Here is a 19,324-nt window from a genome sequence, read left to right as displayed (position 1 = left end):
ATTTATATAGCACCTTTATATCATTAATTGTAATTATTAAATTATATTTTTGTTAATTTTTATATATTAAAATGAATCCGTGCATCGCACGGTAAAAAAACTAGTATATTTCCTAAAAATGTAGGAAATAATAAATTATTTAACAAAAAAAAAATAAATAAGAAGAAGCAGATAGGAACCATCTGATGCTGTGCCTGTCTCTCTCTTACCGCTTCATAAAGCAAATCAGAAAGAAACAAAACCATAAAAAACTAATAAAAAGCTCAAATTTCAAGGTTGGGTCTGTTGAAAATCTCTGCATACCTTTTTTCTTATTAGAGAGATAGAGAGAGAATCCATTGCACAGAGTAAACAAATTCAACTTACATGTATTTTTATATGTGCAAAAGTCAAAAAATCATCCTGTATTTATCTTCAATCGGGCTGCCTGCTTAGGGTTTGCTCTGACTTCAGCTTCTCTATTCATTTCAGCTGTTTTTTGCTCAATTACTGTCACAACAACTCCATCTTCTTCACTTTCAGTTATACGGCTGGCTTTTGGCCTCTCTCTCTCTATTTGCTGAAAGCCAGTGATTTTTCATAGACTTTGTAGTTGTTGTTATTAGGTGGTTGGGTTTGGCTTTTGTTTTTATTAGGGATTGGCGTTTTCATATTGTTTATAGCTCTGTTCTTCTGCAAGCTACTGTAATTTCTCTTCAGTTTCACGGAGTAGGAGGTGATGCTGTAATTGCCTTTTTTTTTTTTGTGGACAAATTATATTTGGTCACCGGGTTTTGTCGGTTTTGAAAAGGATCTGCTGCTTGCTTTAGCAAATTTCTGGCTGTCTTCTTTGCTGTGGAGCCGCCGCCGGCGATGATGATAATGATAATTTATGGGTACTAGACCTTTGAGTGTTGGTGCACAAAATGATAATAACGCCGTGACAGGGATGCCGAGTTTAGTTCCTCCAATACCTACTTCCAATCCCATGTAAGTTTTTGCTCTACTATTCTTTTATTAAAAAATCGCTCGTGGTGTCAATTTAAGTTCAGGTGACTACTTAATTCTATGATTCCTACTAGATACTTTGCTATTGGGTGCTTCTTTCATTGGGGTTGTGTATTTTATAGTAAGCAGTTGCTATGCAAAAGCTGTACTTTGGTTTATTAGTTTCTACTGAAAAGGGAATTGCAGTTGTAATATTAGGTTGGTTATCAAAAGTTAGAATATGAGGAGGAAGTTTTATTTTCAACATAGAAGTTAGATTTTGTGCATTCTCGCGTCATTATATGGAATTGAGGTTAATATTTCTCGAGTTAATTTTTGATTGGAATAGGAATGTCCTGAACTCATCGTACATCGTTATGAAATTGTGCTACAGTGGCTTAGGGAGAAGGGGTGTGCTTGTGATTGTGTGTGTTTGTGTATGCCCAGCCCGAATGTTTTGTATTCTCATGTTTTCTGGTAGTAATTGCAATGGGAGAATGCTGTAACAGTAGTATTGGTATTGCACCACAGGTAGGCACGTTGAATCTATTAGCCCAGTTCTTGCCTTCAATTGCAGGCAGTGATGATGATAATGATATCCTCTTCTTCAGTTCCCCTCCTTCCTTTTAACCCAGAGAAGGGGGTGCTTAACATGATCACTTGATAGGTCTATTATTGTACGGTTGCAACTATTTCATGGACAGACTCAGAAATAAGAAAAACCATCACAATTGACATGCTCTGTGTTGGTTTTTTTTTCTCTTTTATATACTTCATTTCAGATGAAACTACATAACTGAATTTATAAGGTTCAATCAGATGCTCTCCTCATTTATTGATGAAATACAAGTTTTACACACACACACAAGTTAATTGTTTGATTTGCCGTTCAAGTTTAACATATATCTTCTCTTTGCTTTCTGATTGTTGGTTTTACTTACTGCGTGCTAATAGTTATTATGACATGGTTTTCAGGGGCACAGAAGGAAATAATATTCGTTCTTCTCGAATTTCAGATTTTGGAACACTCGAACAATCTCTTGGATTTCGTGTAGATGATGCTGTTGATCTTAGCAGAAGTATGGAGTCCCCAAGCTCTTATTTTGAACTTCTGCAAATTCTGTTATATGCTTTATATATATTGTATTTATTTTTTCATTCCCTACTTTGTTTTGAACCTTCAGTTCCTAATTTGTTTTATTTGCTCTGCTTTCTTTTGGTCTTTGTTTTGGCTACTAGTACATGCTACTTGGCTGTCAGTGATAGCCTAGATAATAGGGCTAATAGAAATCCCATGGTAGATTGATCAACCTGGATCCATTTCCACTACACCTTTCCTACAATGCCAAATTAAATTTTCTCTTAATTTGTTATTTAGTATACCTTGTTTGCAATACCTTGAATGGGTATGGATATGGAAGGAGTCCTTGCATACTGAGTGATTCCAACTCACAGTATGGTCTTTGAAGCCATGGTTTCATCTTCGACCAAAATGTAATAATGTTGTCAGACTATTGATTTTCTCCTTTGGATTGACCAAGTTGTTATGAATTATGTAGTACACTGCATGTATACCATTCTTTTTAATTTCATAAATCTGTTATCTTCCAGATTCTATGTTTAATCAATTAAAGTCAAGTAGCCAATCACTGGGTGTTGATTTCCAATTTGGCAAGGTGAACATTTCTTTTTTAGTGTACCAATTCTGCACTTGTTATATTGATGGATTTTGTTTAAACTATCTTTTTCTCTCAAAACTTCACTTGGAATGAGTGTTATGGGTGTTTCAGTCACTTGCACCATCAGATATAAATCTGTCTGCTGCTATTGTGGGTAACCAAAATTTACAACAATCAAATCCAGTCTCTATGATTGGTAGCCATCGCGAGAATTGGGGAGAGACCAACGCCGGGGATGGAAGCTCTAGAACGGACACCTCAACTGATGACACAGATGACAAAAACAATCAGGTGAAGTCTCTTTGTTCATGACTTCCCATATGTCCTTTTTTTACAATTTTGAATGGTTTATGCACTTTCAAACAAGCTTGTTTTGCACTTCGTAATAATGAAACAATTTTTACTTCTAAGTAGTTGCATAACTCTGCAGGCTCTCTTTAGACTATTGGACAGTGAGAGGTTATAACTTATCTTTTCATAAGTGCAGTTTGAAAGAGGACAATCCACCGCAGTTATGGCATCGGATTCTAGTGACAAATCAAAGGAGAAGGCAGGGGATCAAAAGGTCCAACGATTTTAACTGATTTTTCATATGCAGTGCAAAAAATATGTCATAGATTTGGTCATCCTTACTCTTTTTATTTTATTATCATCTTTCAGACACTACGCAGACTTGCTCAAAATCGTGAAGCTGCCAGAAAGAGCCGGTTAAGGAAAAAAGTGAGTCCAATCTGATTTCATGCATCTTTTGTGTAGCCTTTTGCATTTAATTTCATGAGCTGACATATACTTCTTTCTGGTTATTTATGTGATCTAAAATGGCTGTTGTTGAACTCCTTCCTTCTAACTTCGTAGGCATATGTACAACAACTGGAGAGCAGTAGGCTGAAGCTAACTACACTTGAGCAAGAGCTTCAAAGAGCTCGCCAACAGGTGATATAGTGTCTTATATTGTTAACTTACCAATCATGTGACAGAATTTTCTCTTGAGTTTTAACAATTAGTTCTTTTTCACATCTAGGGAATTTTTATTTCAAGCTCAGGAGATCAATCCCATTCAATGAGTGGGAATGGTATGTATTTAATTTATAGTCTTATATTTATTTATTTGGGTGCATGTGTATGTGGTATCACTTGTAATAATCAGTATATCACAAATCTAAACTTTTTGTCAATGTTGTTTATAATCAAGTGAATGGCATCTAACTGTATATAGCAGAATTTATTGATTCATTTTCAAGGAGCTTCTAATGTATTCACTTTGTTTCTCCCCGTGTTTTTCATTATTCTACAGGTGCGTTGGCATTTGATGTAGAGTACGCACGGTGGCTAGAAGAACATAACAGGCAGATAAATGAGTTGAGAGCTGCAGTCAATTCACATGCCGGGGACACTGAACTTCGTTCCATTGTTGAAAATGTGATAGCACACTTCAATGAGATTTACAGGCTGAAGGGCATTGCAGCCAAAGCTGATGTTTTCCACATCTTGTCAGGAATGTGGAAGACACCAGCAGAGAGGTGTTTTATGTGGATTGGTGGCTTCCGTTCATCTGAGCTCCTGAAGGTGAGTTTTGTCTATATTTCTTTTTAGTTTGTTTGATTCAAAATATGGGGGGCATTGGCTTGCATTTCAATCTGCTTGATTGATCTTAGGTACAATGCATATAGCTAGATTTCGGAGCCATTTACCAAACTTTCTTGAATCCATGCTGCTAGTGTTGCATTTTTATCACTGCAGAATTAGTTGTTTCTTTGCTGATCCATATATAAAATTTGTCCTGTAAAATGTTGTGTGATCTTTTGTACTTTAATTTTCAGGACTAGGATAATTGCGGAGGGGTAGAAAAGTGTCTAGTACAGATCCATGTTTACATATATTGACAATACAGTCTTGATTGATTTTCATTAGATGGTGTATATGGATAGTTTTTCACATCGCATTGCACCATATGATGTAAATTGTTGATTAATGTTCAATCTAGGGAGAATCATCTTGTTTTTGCATGTTTGCACCATCAGTTACTCTCATAATGCTCTGATATCTTTGCTTAAGACCACAATGATCGGTTATGTGTTGGGTTGTGAAGAAGGAATGTGGTAGAGTAGCATTCTGTGTTGTGTCCTTGCTGCTTGATTGAGCTATTCTTTTACTTGATGAACTAAAAAAGAAGTTGTAGGAAATGCATGTAAGCTATCTATATATAGATCTAGAAGACTCTGTAGATCTTGTGGGTTGTTCTTCTGAAGCTTTTGACATGGGCACAATTGGTAGTGTCAAAATTAGGTTTTATGCAACTCCAGATTATCTTGACTTGAATCATTTTATGGTGTTCCTTCTCATTTGGAATGTTAGTAACATGGTTCTGAATTATTTTCTGCTCTCCTCATCCTCGTTGATTACTTCCACAGTTATCTCTTAAGATTTTGATTTCATGTTAACCTGAATTAGGATGTGTGAAATTGTACAGCTTCTTGTGAATCAATTGGAACCTCTAACAGAGCAACAGCTTATGGGCATCTACAACTTACAGCAATCATCCCAGCAGGCTGAAGATGCTCTATCACAAGGAATGGAAGCCTTGCAACAATCTCTGGCTGAGACACTGGCCAATGGCACCCCTGGTGCATCAGGTCCTTCTGGAAACGTGGCAAACTATATGGGACAGATGGCCATGGCCATGGGAAAGCTAGGAACACTAGATGGTTTCCTTCGTCAGGTATGTTTCTTCTAGATTTGTGTCATCTATTGTATTGAGTTCCAAACACATTTCTTTTGGTGCAGTGGATCTTTGAAGTTTCAAGCCAAACTTTCATGATGACTTTAGCACGTCATTTTCTTGTTTTGCTCCCATTTTGGTTCACTTTGTCAGCATCTGGGTTTTTCCTTCAACTTCTTTTGTATTTGTAAAATGAAGCCGCTTCAGTACTATTTTGTCTGTTAAAAGAAAACACATTCTAAGATATCTGTTATATGGAATATCCAGGCTAAAGAATATATAATTATTTATGTGCATCGCAACATGCTCTACATATGCATGGACAAGGGAGTTGGAGCACATGTCTTCATATAATGTTCTGGCATTTTAAATTGAAGCTTAAAAAATGGGGTATGCATTAACTTCAACATTTTGTCCATTTAATTTTTCTGCCTCCAAACCATCTAGAGATCATAATGCCCTAATAAGCAGCTTGACTTGATTTGGTCGAACAGATGATACACATTTGGTAGGGGATCATGTGCACATTAACTCCACATGGACTGGTCTTTGAAATTAAGCTGTAGAACAAATGAGGATAACGTGTAATTGCACCTATCCTGCTTATAGAATATACAAACTGCATTAGGAGGTCAGATGCACATGATATTATAGAAGACTTTTTCTCCCCTTTCTTCCACAGAATTAGAGGTGGAAAAAAAATCTTGGAAATGAGTTTAGTTTATTTTTTCATCTCAGTTAGGAATCTGGTGAACTAGTGGCTGGCTCTTCTAGGTTCGGAATAGTTGGATTTTGAATTTGGCTGCATACTGATGCTTGAAAGCTTAAGATACTTGGAACTTATTGATGATTCATGTTTGTTCTGCCTTTATTTAACTCTGGCTTTGTTAGACTTGAAAAATACTAATTATTGAAGCCTGAGAAGAGTGAGGATGCAAAATTTGTTCAATGTTTCTTGAGGACTGAGTGATGGAATGTCTGAAAATTAGCTAGCTTGGATTCCTATGGTGGGTATTTTGATGCAAGGAGATTTGATTTGATCTTCTAGTTTGTTACTCAAACTAGTAGTGGAAAATGCAGATTTCAATTGGCTAGTGTAACTCATTAATGAGATTGAATTTATGAACTAAGGAGAAAACTTGTTCGAGCATAATCTAATATTCCTGTAAAGGAGGTGAAATTTCAAATAACATAGAGATTTTGTGAGCGACATCTCCGAACAAGCTCAAATGTTTTTCCATGTAAACAAGTAATTTAACCTATATCTAAAGGCTTATGTCATTTGACTGATCATGTAAACTTGGTGTTTGAGGATGTTTGCATATATGAACTTGAATATATGAAATGCTTTGAGTTGTTTCCTTTCCCACACCATTGTTTTCTTCTGTCACATATGGTAGTTCCACTGCTTACAGTTGTTTTTGGTTTGGCAACTATCAGGCCGATAATCTGAGGCAGCAAACACTTGAACAACTGCACCGTATATTAACAACCCGGCAGTCAGCCCGTGCTCTTCTGGCAATAAATGATTATTTTTCTCGGCTTCGAGCCCTTAGCTCTCTATGGTTGGCCCGGCCGAAAGAGTAAAGGTGTGTTGGGTGTTGACCGTGTGACTTGTGGATATAGCATTGAGATAAAGGCATTATGATACCGATACGACAAGTGGGTTTGTCAAGTTCTTGGTTTGAGAATGGTGATGAAGAGAAGGGAAGGAAAGGAAAGGAAAGGGTTTAGAGTTAGTTATAGGAGGCAATGATAATGAATCTGTAACAGCAGATTAATGTTGTAGATGTATGTTTGTTTACTGTTTGTGTTGTAATAATTTGATTAGGTTTGATGATGTCTGTTAGAAGTGATAAAAGGGGGAAATAGATGATGTTCTTGTAACATAGCTTTCAGTTCTTATAGTAGAAGTCAAAAATCAAGATATAGCTGGTTAGTTGTGTTCATTTTTGTTTTTTTGGCCATGTACACAAATAAGTGTTTGGTGTGTATTTATATATATATTATCGGTGGCTAAGCTTATACGATAAGAATGATAGCTGAATCAATTGAGAAGGTGGTTTTTTGTCTGTATATTGCAGCAACAACAACTCTTTTTAAGTATTCCTAACTTTGGCATGTTCAATTTTACCTTTATTCTTTGTGTGTTTTGAGGGTTTTTAAAAGGGATAAAGATGAAAAAAAAAAAAAAAAAAAGAACACCTAATGTTTGAGGAGTATTTACTCTTTAACATCTGAAATATAACATTTGAAATAGTGTAATTTTGTTCCTAACATTGGCAACAAAGAACAATTTTATACCTATTTGTTAATGTGTATCAGTTTGAGAAATAATTTATCAAACTAGTTTTTTGGTTATGAATTTTGTCTTTTATATTTCACACGTGAGTCATTTTATCACTAATTAGTAACACATCATAAACATATGATTAGACATGGTTTTTTTTAAATTAAAAATATACTTTCTATTGTACGAGTTGGACAATAAAAATTAAAAACTTTCACCGAATTTATAAATATTAATCTCAAATTGTGTTATTAAATCATGTTTTATTTTATTTTTAAATGAACTAATATGCAATTGATGCAGAATAAAGAACAAAATATATGTGGTTTATAATAGGAAAAATTACAAAACTGGGTCAAATGGGAGGTCCATTTATATAAGTAACCCATTTACTCAACCTACTACATATCTAGACTGATTTTGTGTGACTTTCCCATAATACCCCTAACCTTCCCACTTTTCATACATCGCGAACGGCCGCTCGCTCCCCCAATCTCATTGGTTACGCGAAAAGTTGCTCCTGCATTAATGATTTGAAGACTTTTGATCTTCATTTCTTCCTTTAAATTGCACGAAATCTGCACCATTTCGTTAAAATCACAATGAATTATTTCCTCTCTTCATCTCTTGATTCTGCAACTTCCTAACCCTAAAAAACGAAGTCATGGTTTTTCATCTTCCTGTTCGTTGCTTGGTTTCTTTCTTCTTGTTACCATCAAAGAAATGGTTTTTCTACGTTATTTCCTTCATTCTTCCCATATCATATTGTTATTGTCGCTTTTGGGGGTGAAAGGGGCGAAAAATGTAAGTATCTGTTCTTTTTTCTGCATTTTTTCATGAATACACTTCGTGAATCGATGGTTTCACGAAGCTTTGCGAAGAAAAAGAGCCTGAAAAGTGACGATCTACTTCGTGAATCAATGATTTCGCGAAGATCTGCGAAGAGAAAGAGTCTGAAACGTATGGATCTACCTCGCGAATCGATTAGTTCGCGAAGTCTGCGAATAGATCCTCACGTTTCAGACCTCGCAAACTTCGCGAAAGCATCGATATGCGACGTAGATAGTCACGTTTCAGACCTCGCAGACTTCGCGAAAAAATCGATTAGCGAAGTAAAATCACCTCTTTCCCTGCACATTTACATTCGCATGCTTCGCTAATCTTCATTTCACGAAGCCAAAATCGTCTTTTTTCCTGCCTAACACGATTAGTTTTTTCTGAAGGTGGTTGAATACGTAACATCCCTTTCTGGAAGGCGACGTACTGGGCTGCAGGGGAGATGATTTTCCTTCCTGTATAAGGATTAACTTCCCTCAAGATTGACACATTCACTCCTAAAATGGTTAGTTAGGAGAGATTGTGCCAATCTTGGGGTGCACCATGGGACACGTCCATCCCATGGTGCCAATCTTCAAAGTGAACCTAACTAATCCGGTACCAATTTTGAATCGAATGAGTAATCTTGGTGTGCACCGTGGGACACATCCATCCCAAAAGGTCTGGACTGCCATTTTTGAGATGAGAAATGGAAGTCCAGACCTTTTGGGATGGAGGTGTCTCATGGTGCACACCAAGATTACTCATCCGCTTCAAAATTGGTACCGGATTAGTTAGGTTTACTTTGAAGTGATTTGTTAGGAGTTTATTGTGGCAATCTTGTTGGAAATTTTGATAATGTTATGATTTGAATGTTGTTATTGTGGCAATCTTATTATAAATTTTGATAATGTTATGATTTTAATGTTAGAATTCGTTGTTGTTTGCCATTTTTTGTTATATACCACTTCGCGAATTAGCTTCAAAACATATACAGGCTTCGCATATGCGAACTAAATTCATCAAGTAAAACAAACAGCTTCGCATATGCGAACTAAATTCATCAAGTAAATCCAAACATTAGCTTCGCAGGCTTCACATAATATGGAATCTGCGAAGTCAGACGGGAGGGGGCGAGACGCGCGTAAATATTGAGGGTATTATGGGAAAGTCATACAAAATCAGTCTAGATATGTAATAGGTTGAGTAAATGGATTAAATATGTAAATGGGCCTCCAATTTGACCTAATTTTGTAATTTTTCCTTTATAATAATGTCTGAAATCGACAAAACTTGCCAATGTTAGAGGTAGAATTGCTCTTAACTGTCAATGTTAGAGGCAAAATTGTACAATTTTAGACGTTAGAGGTAAAATTGCTTCTGGCTGTAAACGTTAGAGAAGTATTTTTACATTTTATCATTTTTAAAATAAGGTAAAGTAAGTGCATGGATATGTTTTGCTTTGTTTTGAGGTATGGGTAAGGAGAAATGTAAGTGAGGTAAAACCTGGGTAGTTTTATTTATACTTCAATCTGGAGGGAAATTATGGTTAGTAACTTTACTTATCTTATATTATTTTCAATTTTTTATGTTATTTTATTTTCAATTATTTTATATTTAATATAAATATTTTATTATAAAGATATAAAAGTAATTTATATATAATCTTACCTTACTTTATTCTCAAACTAAATACAACTAATATTATTAAACCATCATTTACCGTATTTCATAGGCCATTATTATATTTCACTCAATTTATTTTATTTTATCATACTTTAATAAAACTTCATTCAAACAAAGTGTTAATGTTGGTAAGTTGGGTTAATTTGGGACATCATAAAAGCATATGAATATTATGATTCATATTATGTATTAGTTTCATATCAGTTGTAACAACTTCTCTTTTATAGTCGGGATAAGGTATAAATATATTTCTAACATTGATAGTGAAGAGTAATTTTATTTATAATGATGGTAAATCGGTCAAGTTGAGACATCATAATAAAACATAGATATTATGATCCATATTTTGCGATTATACATCAGCTTTATATCAGTTGTAAGTTGTAACTAAAATAAAAGACATTATGATTGATTTGTAATTTTATAATAGAATGGTAGATTGATATTTTTAAATTTGATTACATATTTAAATTTTAAATTTTGTTTTCTTTGCCCAACTTGTACATAATTGATTTTTGTTTCTATTTTGTTTTTATGTATAGATATGTTTGTAATCGGTTAATAATAATGATTGATAAATGACAAGATTCATGAATATGAAGACAATTTGATAAATTATTTCTCAAGTTGACCGAACTTGTCAATATTAGAGTTATAATTTTTTTTAATGTCAATTTTAAATGTTAAAAATAAAAATTGCTCACCACTATCAATGTTGTATTTTTTGCCTAATATTCCCTTATAGGGATTTATATTGAAAATGGTTATCAGACCTACACTGGTCAAGAGAGGGTTGATGGTAAGAGGTGTAACTAGGTTGAATTGACGTTTTTTTTAAATACAAAATCTAAAAAAATAAATACTTACAAATGAATTCTACGTGGGTTATATAGAAGTGTTACAATAAATAAACATTTAAATTACAGTTGAAAAATTCTGAAAGTTGGTTAACACAACGTGTGTTAAGTGTTTGACATGCCGTATTAAGGAACTCATATGTGAAGTTGAGGACTACTGAGAACTGGAAGAAGATGTTGGCTTAGGCTAACACGATGTGCTGAGATGTTTGAGGCGATATCATTTGGCACTGGTCTTGAGCACAATATGTTGCAATTTTGACATGTTGTGTTAAGGCATTACATACGAATTCTTCTTCAAAGACTAGCTTAACACGACATGTTGACAAAGCTGACACGACATGTGGAATGGTTTTTTTTTATTGAACAAACGATATGTGGAATGGTTAAGAAGGTAATATTGGGTAAATTTCAGCAATCCCTCTTCAACAACTTCCCTCTGTTGGGCTTTTGGAGACTAAAAGATAGGCCCAACTGCAGCGATCCAACTCGTTGCTGAGTTGGACAGGGGCGATTAGGGTTTCAGACGGTTAGGGGTAACCTCTTTCTCTGTAATCCGCATCTCTTTCATTATAGTGAAATATCCTGGCTTGGTAGTGCCCCCAGACGTAGCCATTCATATTGAGTGGCGAACTGGGTAAACAATTCTTATGTGTTTGCTTGTTTTTCGTTTATCGTAATTGCATTTATTCCTAACACCCTCAACCATTTTTTTCAAATTAAAACTCAAATCTCTTCCATTTTGAATTAACAATCAACGATGATTTCACAATTATCAACCATAAATCAAATATAATTTTAAAACTTGAATTTCAAAAATAAATATCTAATACCTAAAATGCTAAAAACTTTATTTAATTTGAAAACTGAAATTATAATAACTTAAGCTATTTATTTATTTAAATCCTAATTAAGACATAAATTTAAAAAGGAAATATATAAAGATAAATAAATTGAAAGAAATTTAAAAAGGAAATACATAAAGATAAATAAATTGAAGTCCTAAGCCAAAAAATGACTACAATTAACAACTAAAACTGAAATTATATGAACATGACCGAAATTAACTGAAACTAAGTCTAAAAAGCTAAAAAAAAATCAACACAAAGTATAAAATATGGATAACATATGCATTTGACTCAAATTACTAAGAAAAATAGCTCAAAACTAGCTAGAAAATTGTAAATGCCATACTAAATAATATAAATTTTAAATTCCTATTAAACAACATTTTGTTTGACCACCTGCTTATGGATAAAAAGCGCTATGCTTGAACTTGATTTCCATCATTCCCTATAAGAACCTCTAAAAATGACCTAAGAATCGATTATCTCTATTTGATATAATCGATGTTAGGAGGCCAAAATGCTTCCGAACATGCTGGAAAAATATTTTAGGTGACCCTTCTCTATTGATAGTTTTCTTGCATGGAATGAGTACCACCATCTTACTGAAATGATCTACAACTATAAACTAGTATTCGTTTCTAGACTTGGTTTTAGCATCCTCCAAGAAAGTCCATTAAAATGCTATCTCATGGTCGATTAGTTACTAGTAATGGAAGGTACAATCCTAGTTTCCTATTGGAAGGCTTCGAGGTGTTACATAAAACACAACTTAGAATGTACCAAGTGATATTTATGTACATATGATGACCCGCGAGGCTAAACCGGGTCATATTCATTTCGCAGGTCCAGCCCATACTTAGACCTATGGTCTAAGATCGGATGAGACCCGAATAAAGGAAGCGAGCGCAGCGAGTAACCGCCCCGAATGAGACCCGAAGAAAGCGGAAACGGGTGAAGCGAGTAACCGTCCCGAATTCCTAAACGGAGCATCAAGACTCCCACTCAGAACCACGTTCGTTGCCATGAAAGCCACGAAAGGGACATGGCCTAAAAAGGGGGAACCGTCCTCAGAACGTGGCCCACTAAGGAGTAACCGCCCTCGACGGTTACCTAAAAAACACCTATAAAAGGCCTTAAGAACGAGGGAAAAAGGTACGCTCACAATTTTCCCCGCAATACTATTGTCAAATTACCAACCTTCTTACAAAAACTGACTTGATCGTCGGAGAGTTTTCCCGGAGATCCTGTCTCCGGTTCTGTTTTGCAGGTAACTCTGGCAGAGAATATCAAATCGGATCCGGCAAGTTATCATTGGTGCGGTGAACGTGGACCTTTTTTACCAACATTTGGTTAAAGGTACGCGAAGAACATGTCAGAACCATCACGAACGACCGGCGTTACCACTAGATCAACCAGTATGAACTCCAGGGGACCACGGATTGCGAATTCGCAACCTGCAAGTACACAGCCTATGGTGCCTAGCTCATCGGGTCCTTCGGGACAATTGAGTCCCTTATTGGAAGTCCAAGTGCAAACTGAGATGGAAATGTCCAATAGTGATTTCGTGCAGATGGCAGGACAAGTCTTGGCTTCGAACATGAGCCAGACGCCTGGAGATCGAATGATTAATTTACTAACTGCCCTCGCCGAACACAATACCGTCGTGGCGGCTGCTCCTCAAGAACCTGTGGTTATCTCAACACAATCACCGACTATCCCTGTCATATTGGCCCTCCCGCAGCCATCTCAGGCGCCAAATCAAGTGGGCCAGAGTAGTCGCACAAACCCACACAGCCACCCGAGCAACTACTCGCACCCAGATCTCATTACGACGATACATCCGACCTGGCAGCCATCCCAACCGTTGCCAGGAGTGCAAAGCACTCTTCCGCTACAGCAAGTGGAACCTTTTCCTCACAGACATTCGGAGGTGATGACTCCTGGGAGAGAGCACACATGGAACTTTGATCCTATAACGGGACAACGGTTAGTCCCCCAACAGACACACGTCTCAACACCGATGGGCGGATGGATGCCACCCAGAATTCACCAACAGCGGATGGAAGAAGTCCGGAGAATACCCGATATTGACTTAGAAGATCAATTACGAAGCATGATGGAGCGAATGGGGTACTCGCCTAGGCCGAGAGCAGAGGTCCAGAGCGATTCACCTTTTGCCCCTTTGTTGCGGGAATTCATTCCAGATCACAGAATCAAAGCGCCCGTGATACCTAAATACTATGGGGATCCAAATTCTGATCCTGAGGCTCATGTCAGGAACTACAGAGAACTAATGGATGTTGCAGGAGCGAGTGAAAGCATCATTTGCAGGTTATTCTCGACAACTTTGGGCGGAGCCGCATCTGATTGGTTTCAATCTTTACCCGCAGAATCTATTCACAATTGGCATCAATATAGTCGGGATTTCTGTGCGAAATTTATGGGCTGTAAAGCAGCGGATGTGACGGATAGGCAGCTGAAGGAGATCAAACAGAGGAACTATAATTCCCTAAGGGAATTTGTTGTCGCATTCAACGATATTCTGGTGCGATTGCAAAACCCGGATATCGTGAGCATCCGCAACATCATGGCAGATGGAACCACAGATTGGAGTATGCGGGAGGAAATCATCCGCAACAAGCCGCGCACAGTGGTCGAACTCATGAAAATAGCAAAGGAATTCATGGAAGTGGATGATGTCAACAGGGAACATAGGGCTCAAACCCGGCGAGAAAGAGATGCCGCTAGATCCACTTCGGACAATCGGCGCCAGACCCAGTCCAAAAGTAATTTTGTTCGAAGAGGCGATCGCCCCTTTCAAAGTGGCGGATATCAGACACCATTAAACACGACTCGCCAGGAGGTGTTACTTTGGATCGAAAAGAGCCCTCTGAAGAAGGATGTGCGGTTCCCCGAGGTAAAAGGTCGAACCAGTTTGGGGCGACATCCTAACAAATATTGCAGGTTCCACAGACTGAACGGCCACGACACGAACGACTGCTATGAATTGAAGAAGGAGATTGAAAGGCTGATCGAAAGGGGCAAGCTGAATCAATTTGTACGAAAGGAGACTAGTGACGAGAAAGCAACGTTACCACATCAAGAAGAGGCAAGGCCCGAAAAGAAGCAGAAAAAAAGAGTGATAAACGTGATAGCCGGCGGGATCTATGAGCCTCCAACAAAAAGAGCTCGCCGTGAACAGCGAAAAAGCAACACTCATAGGGGGGATGCCCTCAATTACTCATTCGCACGAATCACGGAGCCGCATGCAGATGCTTTGGTGATTACAATGGCTGTAGAAGGATGGGACGTCAAGCGGGTCCTTATTGATACTGGCAGTTCTTATAATGTTATTACTCGGACTGCATTCAACAAGTTGGGAATTAATGACGAGCGAGTGGAACATACATTCATGGATGTAACAGGTTTTGGGGGTCAATCCTCTCAAACAAGTGGACAGGTGGTGTTGGAGGTAGAAATGGGCGATAAAAAGCTAAAATGGCGAGGTGATTTAGAATTCGCAATTGTTGATCTCCCATTGGCCTACAACATAATTCTGGGACGCCCATTCCTGTCAGAAACGGAGTCGCTCATCTCAATGAAGCATTTAACATTACATTTACCAACACACCAAGGGCGAGTCATAGTTGAAGGTGATCAACTTGTATCGCAACAGGCCTATACATTGTCACTTGAACCAAAGCCAGACGAGGAAGATAGGGTAGAGGAGAAGTTGCCAGCGGAAGCATTGGGAGAAACGGAACTATTCGCCATCTCAAGCGACAAAAATGTGCGAATAGCGATGGGCCTCCCCGAAGAAACGAAGAAAGCCATTGCCGAGGTGCTGGTCCAATGTGAGTCAGCATTTGCCGCCCCAAATGAAATACTGAAAGGAATAAGTCCAGACGTAGCAACCCATCGTTTGAATGTAGACAAAGGTGCAACCCCAGTGCGACAGAAAAAGAGAGGACATGCTCCTGAGCGGCAAAAGGCGATTGAAAAAGCAGTGGCGGATTTGCTAAAGTCAGATGCAATTCGAGAAGTCACCTATCCGGAGTGGTTAGCCAATGTGGTGCTAGTCAAAAAGCCAAATGGAACGTACAGAATGTGCGTCGACTTCAAAGATCTGAACAAGGCATGTCCGAAGGATATGTATCCGCTTCCTAACATTGATATATTGGTAGATGGAACTGCAGGATATGAAGCTTTATCATTCACCGACGTGAAATCCAGTTACCATCAGATACCCATGGAGAAGGCGGATGAAATCAGAACATCGTTCATAACTCACTAGGCGACTTATTGCTTCAAGGTGATGCCCATTGGATTGAAAAACGCGGGAGCAACATACCAGAGGATGATGAACAAGATATTTTCAGACAAATCCGGCGAGAACTTCTCGATCTACGTTGATGACATGATCATCAAAAGCAAGAAAATGCAAGACCACCCGCAGGATATCAAAGAAATCCTGGAAGTGCTAATCAAATATGGCCTCAAATTGAACCCAGAGAAATGCACATTCGGAGCGAGAGCGGGAAAGTTCCTGGGTTTCATTGTTAGCGGCAAGGGAGTTGAGGCGAATCCCGAGAAGGTTAAAGCAGTAATGGAGATGAAAACGCCGAGGAGCATAAGAGAAGTACAGAGACTAAATGGGCGGTTGGTGGCATTAGGGCGATTCATATCATGCTCAGCTAGGAGATGTCTACCTTTCTACAATGCCATCAAAAAATCCAAGTCCTTTGAATGGACGCCGGATTGTCAAGAAGCATTCGAGGGGATAAAGCGATTACTGTGTTATCCGCCCTTAATGAGTAGGCCGGAAGATGGAGAAGATTTATTTCTCTACATATCCATCACCAATATGGCGATATGCACTGTGATGGTGCGAGAAGAAGAAGGGCAACAATATCCAGTGTACTACGTGAGCAAAGTCCTGAAGGATGCAGAACTCCGGTATTTGAAGTTGGACAAAATGGCCCTCGCAGTGATAACCACGGCGGCTAGATTGAAACCATACTTTCAGGCGCATACTATCATTGTGAGAACTGGCATCCCAATGCGAAAGGTATTACAAAAACCTGACGCATCCGGCCGGTTGATGGAATGGTCAATTCGCCTGGGAGAATTCGATATTCGCTATGAAGGGAGACCAGCGCTAAAGAGCCAAGTACTCGCCGATTTCGTGAACGAATTCACCTGGGATGACGATGAATGTCCGAAGGCACAAAAAGAAGAGTGGAGCATGTACACAGATGGGGCATTATCTACAGATGGAGTTGGGCTGGGAGTCGTCATCAAGGGCCCGGAGGTTATTCGCCTGTGCTATGCAGCAAAATTAACTTTCAAAACTACCAATAATGCCGCAGAGTATGAAGCAATGATATGCGGATTGAAGTTGCTCAATGAACTCACCCCAGAAAGAGTGGTAATCTACAGCGATTCCAAACTCATGATAAACCAGATCACAAAAAATTATCTGGTGAAACAGGAGGAGCTAGTAAAATACCATCAAGTAGTCGGCAGATTGACACAAGAGTTAACGCACAAGGGAGTCATTTGGGAGATGGTGCATGTTCCGCGAGGCCAAAATGCAAAGGCTGACGAATTGGCAAAAGCAGCGGCAAGTAGAGAACCATGGAGTCAAAAGGCATGCAATTTGGAAATAAAATCGGCACCAGCATTCGAGGTCGATCAGATTATGGTCATCGAAGAACTGGAAGACGATGAAGATTGGCGGATGCCCATTCGCCAATATCTGGAGCAGGGAGATTTACCGATTGATAAGAGCTTAGCCAGAAAGCTAATTGGGCAGTCAGCTCGATACTCAATTCGGGATGGAACTTTGTATCGGAAATCGTACACATGTCCATGGTTGAAATGCATTAGTCGCAACGAAGGAGACTACGTGCTGCGAGAATTACATGAAGGAATTTGTGGCGCGCACGAAGCTTCGGTGGCGTTGGCAAGAAAGGTCAAACTGATGGGATACTACTGGCCCAAGGTGGTGGAAGATTCCCAGAAGATGGTTGCGGAATGTCACAATTGTCAAATACATGCGAATGAAAAGCATGTTCCCGGAGCCGAACAAATCGCTATAATGACGGCGTGGCCATTCGCAACATGGGGAATCGATATAGTGGGTCCATTCCCAGAAACGACAAAGAAAAGGAAGTACTTGATAGTCGCAGTTGACCACTTCAGCAAATGGGTAGAAGCGGAGGCAGTAACCGCACAAACACCTGAGCGAATGATCGAGTTCTTACGAGAGAACATTATCATGCGATTTGGAATCCCGCAAAAGCTTATAACCGACAATGGCACCCAGTTCAACTGTGCCAAGTTCAAAGCATACTGCGAAAGCATGGGGATCAAAAATCATTTTTCTTCCGTAAACCATCCCCAATCGAATGGTATGACGGAGGTTACCAACAGGGCCATGATTCAAGGCATCAAGAAGCGGCTAGGAGACAAAAAAACAGGTTGGGCGGATGAGATACCCCATATGTTGTGGGCATACAGAACCTCTGTAAAGGCAGCAACAGGCGAAACACCTTTCTCGCTAGTTTATGAAGCCGAAGCAGTCCTACCTGTTGAAATCAAGTCGCCCACAGATCGGATAATTTATTATTGCGACACACAAAATCCTATCAACATTAGAGATGCTTTGGATTCTGTGGAGGAACGAAGAGAAAAAGCTTACATGCGAATGGCAGTATACCGCAATAGAATCAAGAAATATCATGACAGAAGAATGCGAAAAGTAATAATCAACGAGAACGACTTGGTCTTGAAAAAAGCGGATAAAATACAATCCAGAGATGGCAAAGGCAAGCTGGGCGTCAACTGGATCGGACCATACAAAGTATCCAAGAAGCTGGGACCAGCCACTTTTGAAATAGAAGAAATGAGCGGAAAGAAGCTCCCGCGCACCTGGAATCTAGAGAATCTACGCCTATATAAAAAGGCCGAGTAGTTCGAGTAGGCCGAGTAGTTCGCCTATTAAAGAAAGGCGGATGCATGATTACGCATCACTCGCAAAACCCTTAGGGTTAAACTCAAAAAACACATAAATGTGTTGCCTATTAAAGAAAGGCGGATGCATGATTACGCATCACTCGCAAAATCCTTAGGGTTAAACTCAAAAAACACATAAATGTGTTGCCTATTAAAGAAAGGCGGATGCATGATTACACATCACTCGCAAAACCTTATGATTAACCTTATGATTATATTATTTTTGAAAGAAAAATAATAGAGTAAGGCATAAAATTAAGCGAATAAACGAGTACTCAAAAATTACAAAAAGGGTTTGGCCACCCTAGCGAAAGCAAAAATTACTATGAAGAATTACAAGTATGAAGTCGGCAAAAGGCAAAGATCATACATGAAAATAAAGTGACAATAATCGCACGTATAGGCAAAGCGGCAAGTGAAAGAAAATTAATATATACGGGCAGTTT

At 38.5% G+C, this 19,324-nt stretch overlaps 1 protein-coding gene across 3 annotated transcripts; it reads left to right on the top strand.

The window, feature by feature from the left end:
• The first annotated feature begins 242 nt into the window (after positions 1-242).
• Positions 243-7,440, top strand: LOC136208507 (transcription factor TGA2.3-like). Of its 3 annotated transcripts, XM_065999418.1 has the most exons (12): positions 243-969; positions 1,942-2,045; positions 2,578-2,642; positions 2,757-2,936; positions 3,133-3,210; positions 3,306-3,365; positions 3,501-3,578; positions 3,667-3,718; positions 3,940-4,211; positions 5,116-5,364; positions 5,632-5,754; positions 6,805-6,942. In XM_065999418.1, exons 1-11 carry the CDS (start codon positions 872-874, stop codon positions 5,716-5,718), a joined length of 1,323 nt encoding a protein of 440 aa, XP_065855490.1. In that variant the 5' UTR covers positions 243-871; the 3' UTR covers positions 5,719-5,754; positions 6,805-6,942. The 3 variants fall into 3 exon arrangements, with proteins under 3 accessions (XP_065855490.1, XP_065855489.1, XP_065855491.1); XM_065999417.1 differs by lacking the exon at positions 5,632-5,754 and having other exon boundaries at positions 247-969; positions 6,805-7,440; XM_065999419.1 differs by lacking the exon at positions 5,632-5,754 and having other exon boundaries at positions 248-969; positions 1,983-2,045; positions 6,805-7,440.
• Positions 7,441-19,324: the final 11,884 nt, after the last annotated feature.

Source organism: Euphorbia lathyris, chromosome 10 (assembly GCF_963576675.1).
Source record: "Euphorbia lathyris chromosome 10, ddEupLath1.1, whole genome shotgun sequence".
NCBI classification, from domain to species: domain Eukaryota; kingdom Viridiplantae; phylum Streptophyta; class Magnoliopsida; order Malpighiales; family Euphorbiaceae; genus Euphorbia; species Euphorbia lathyris.
This window is presented reverse-complemented; position numbering and strand designations above follow the sequence as displayed.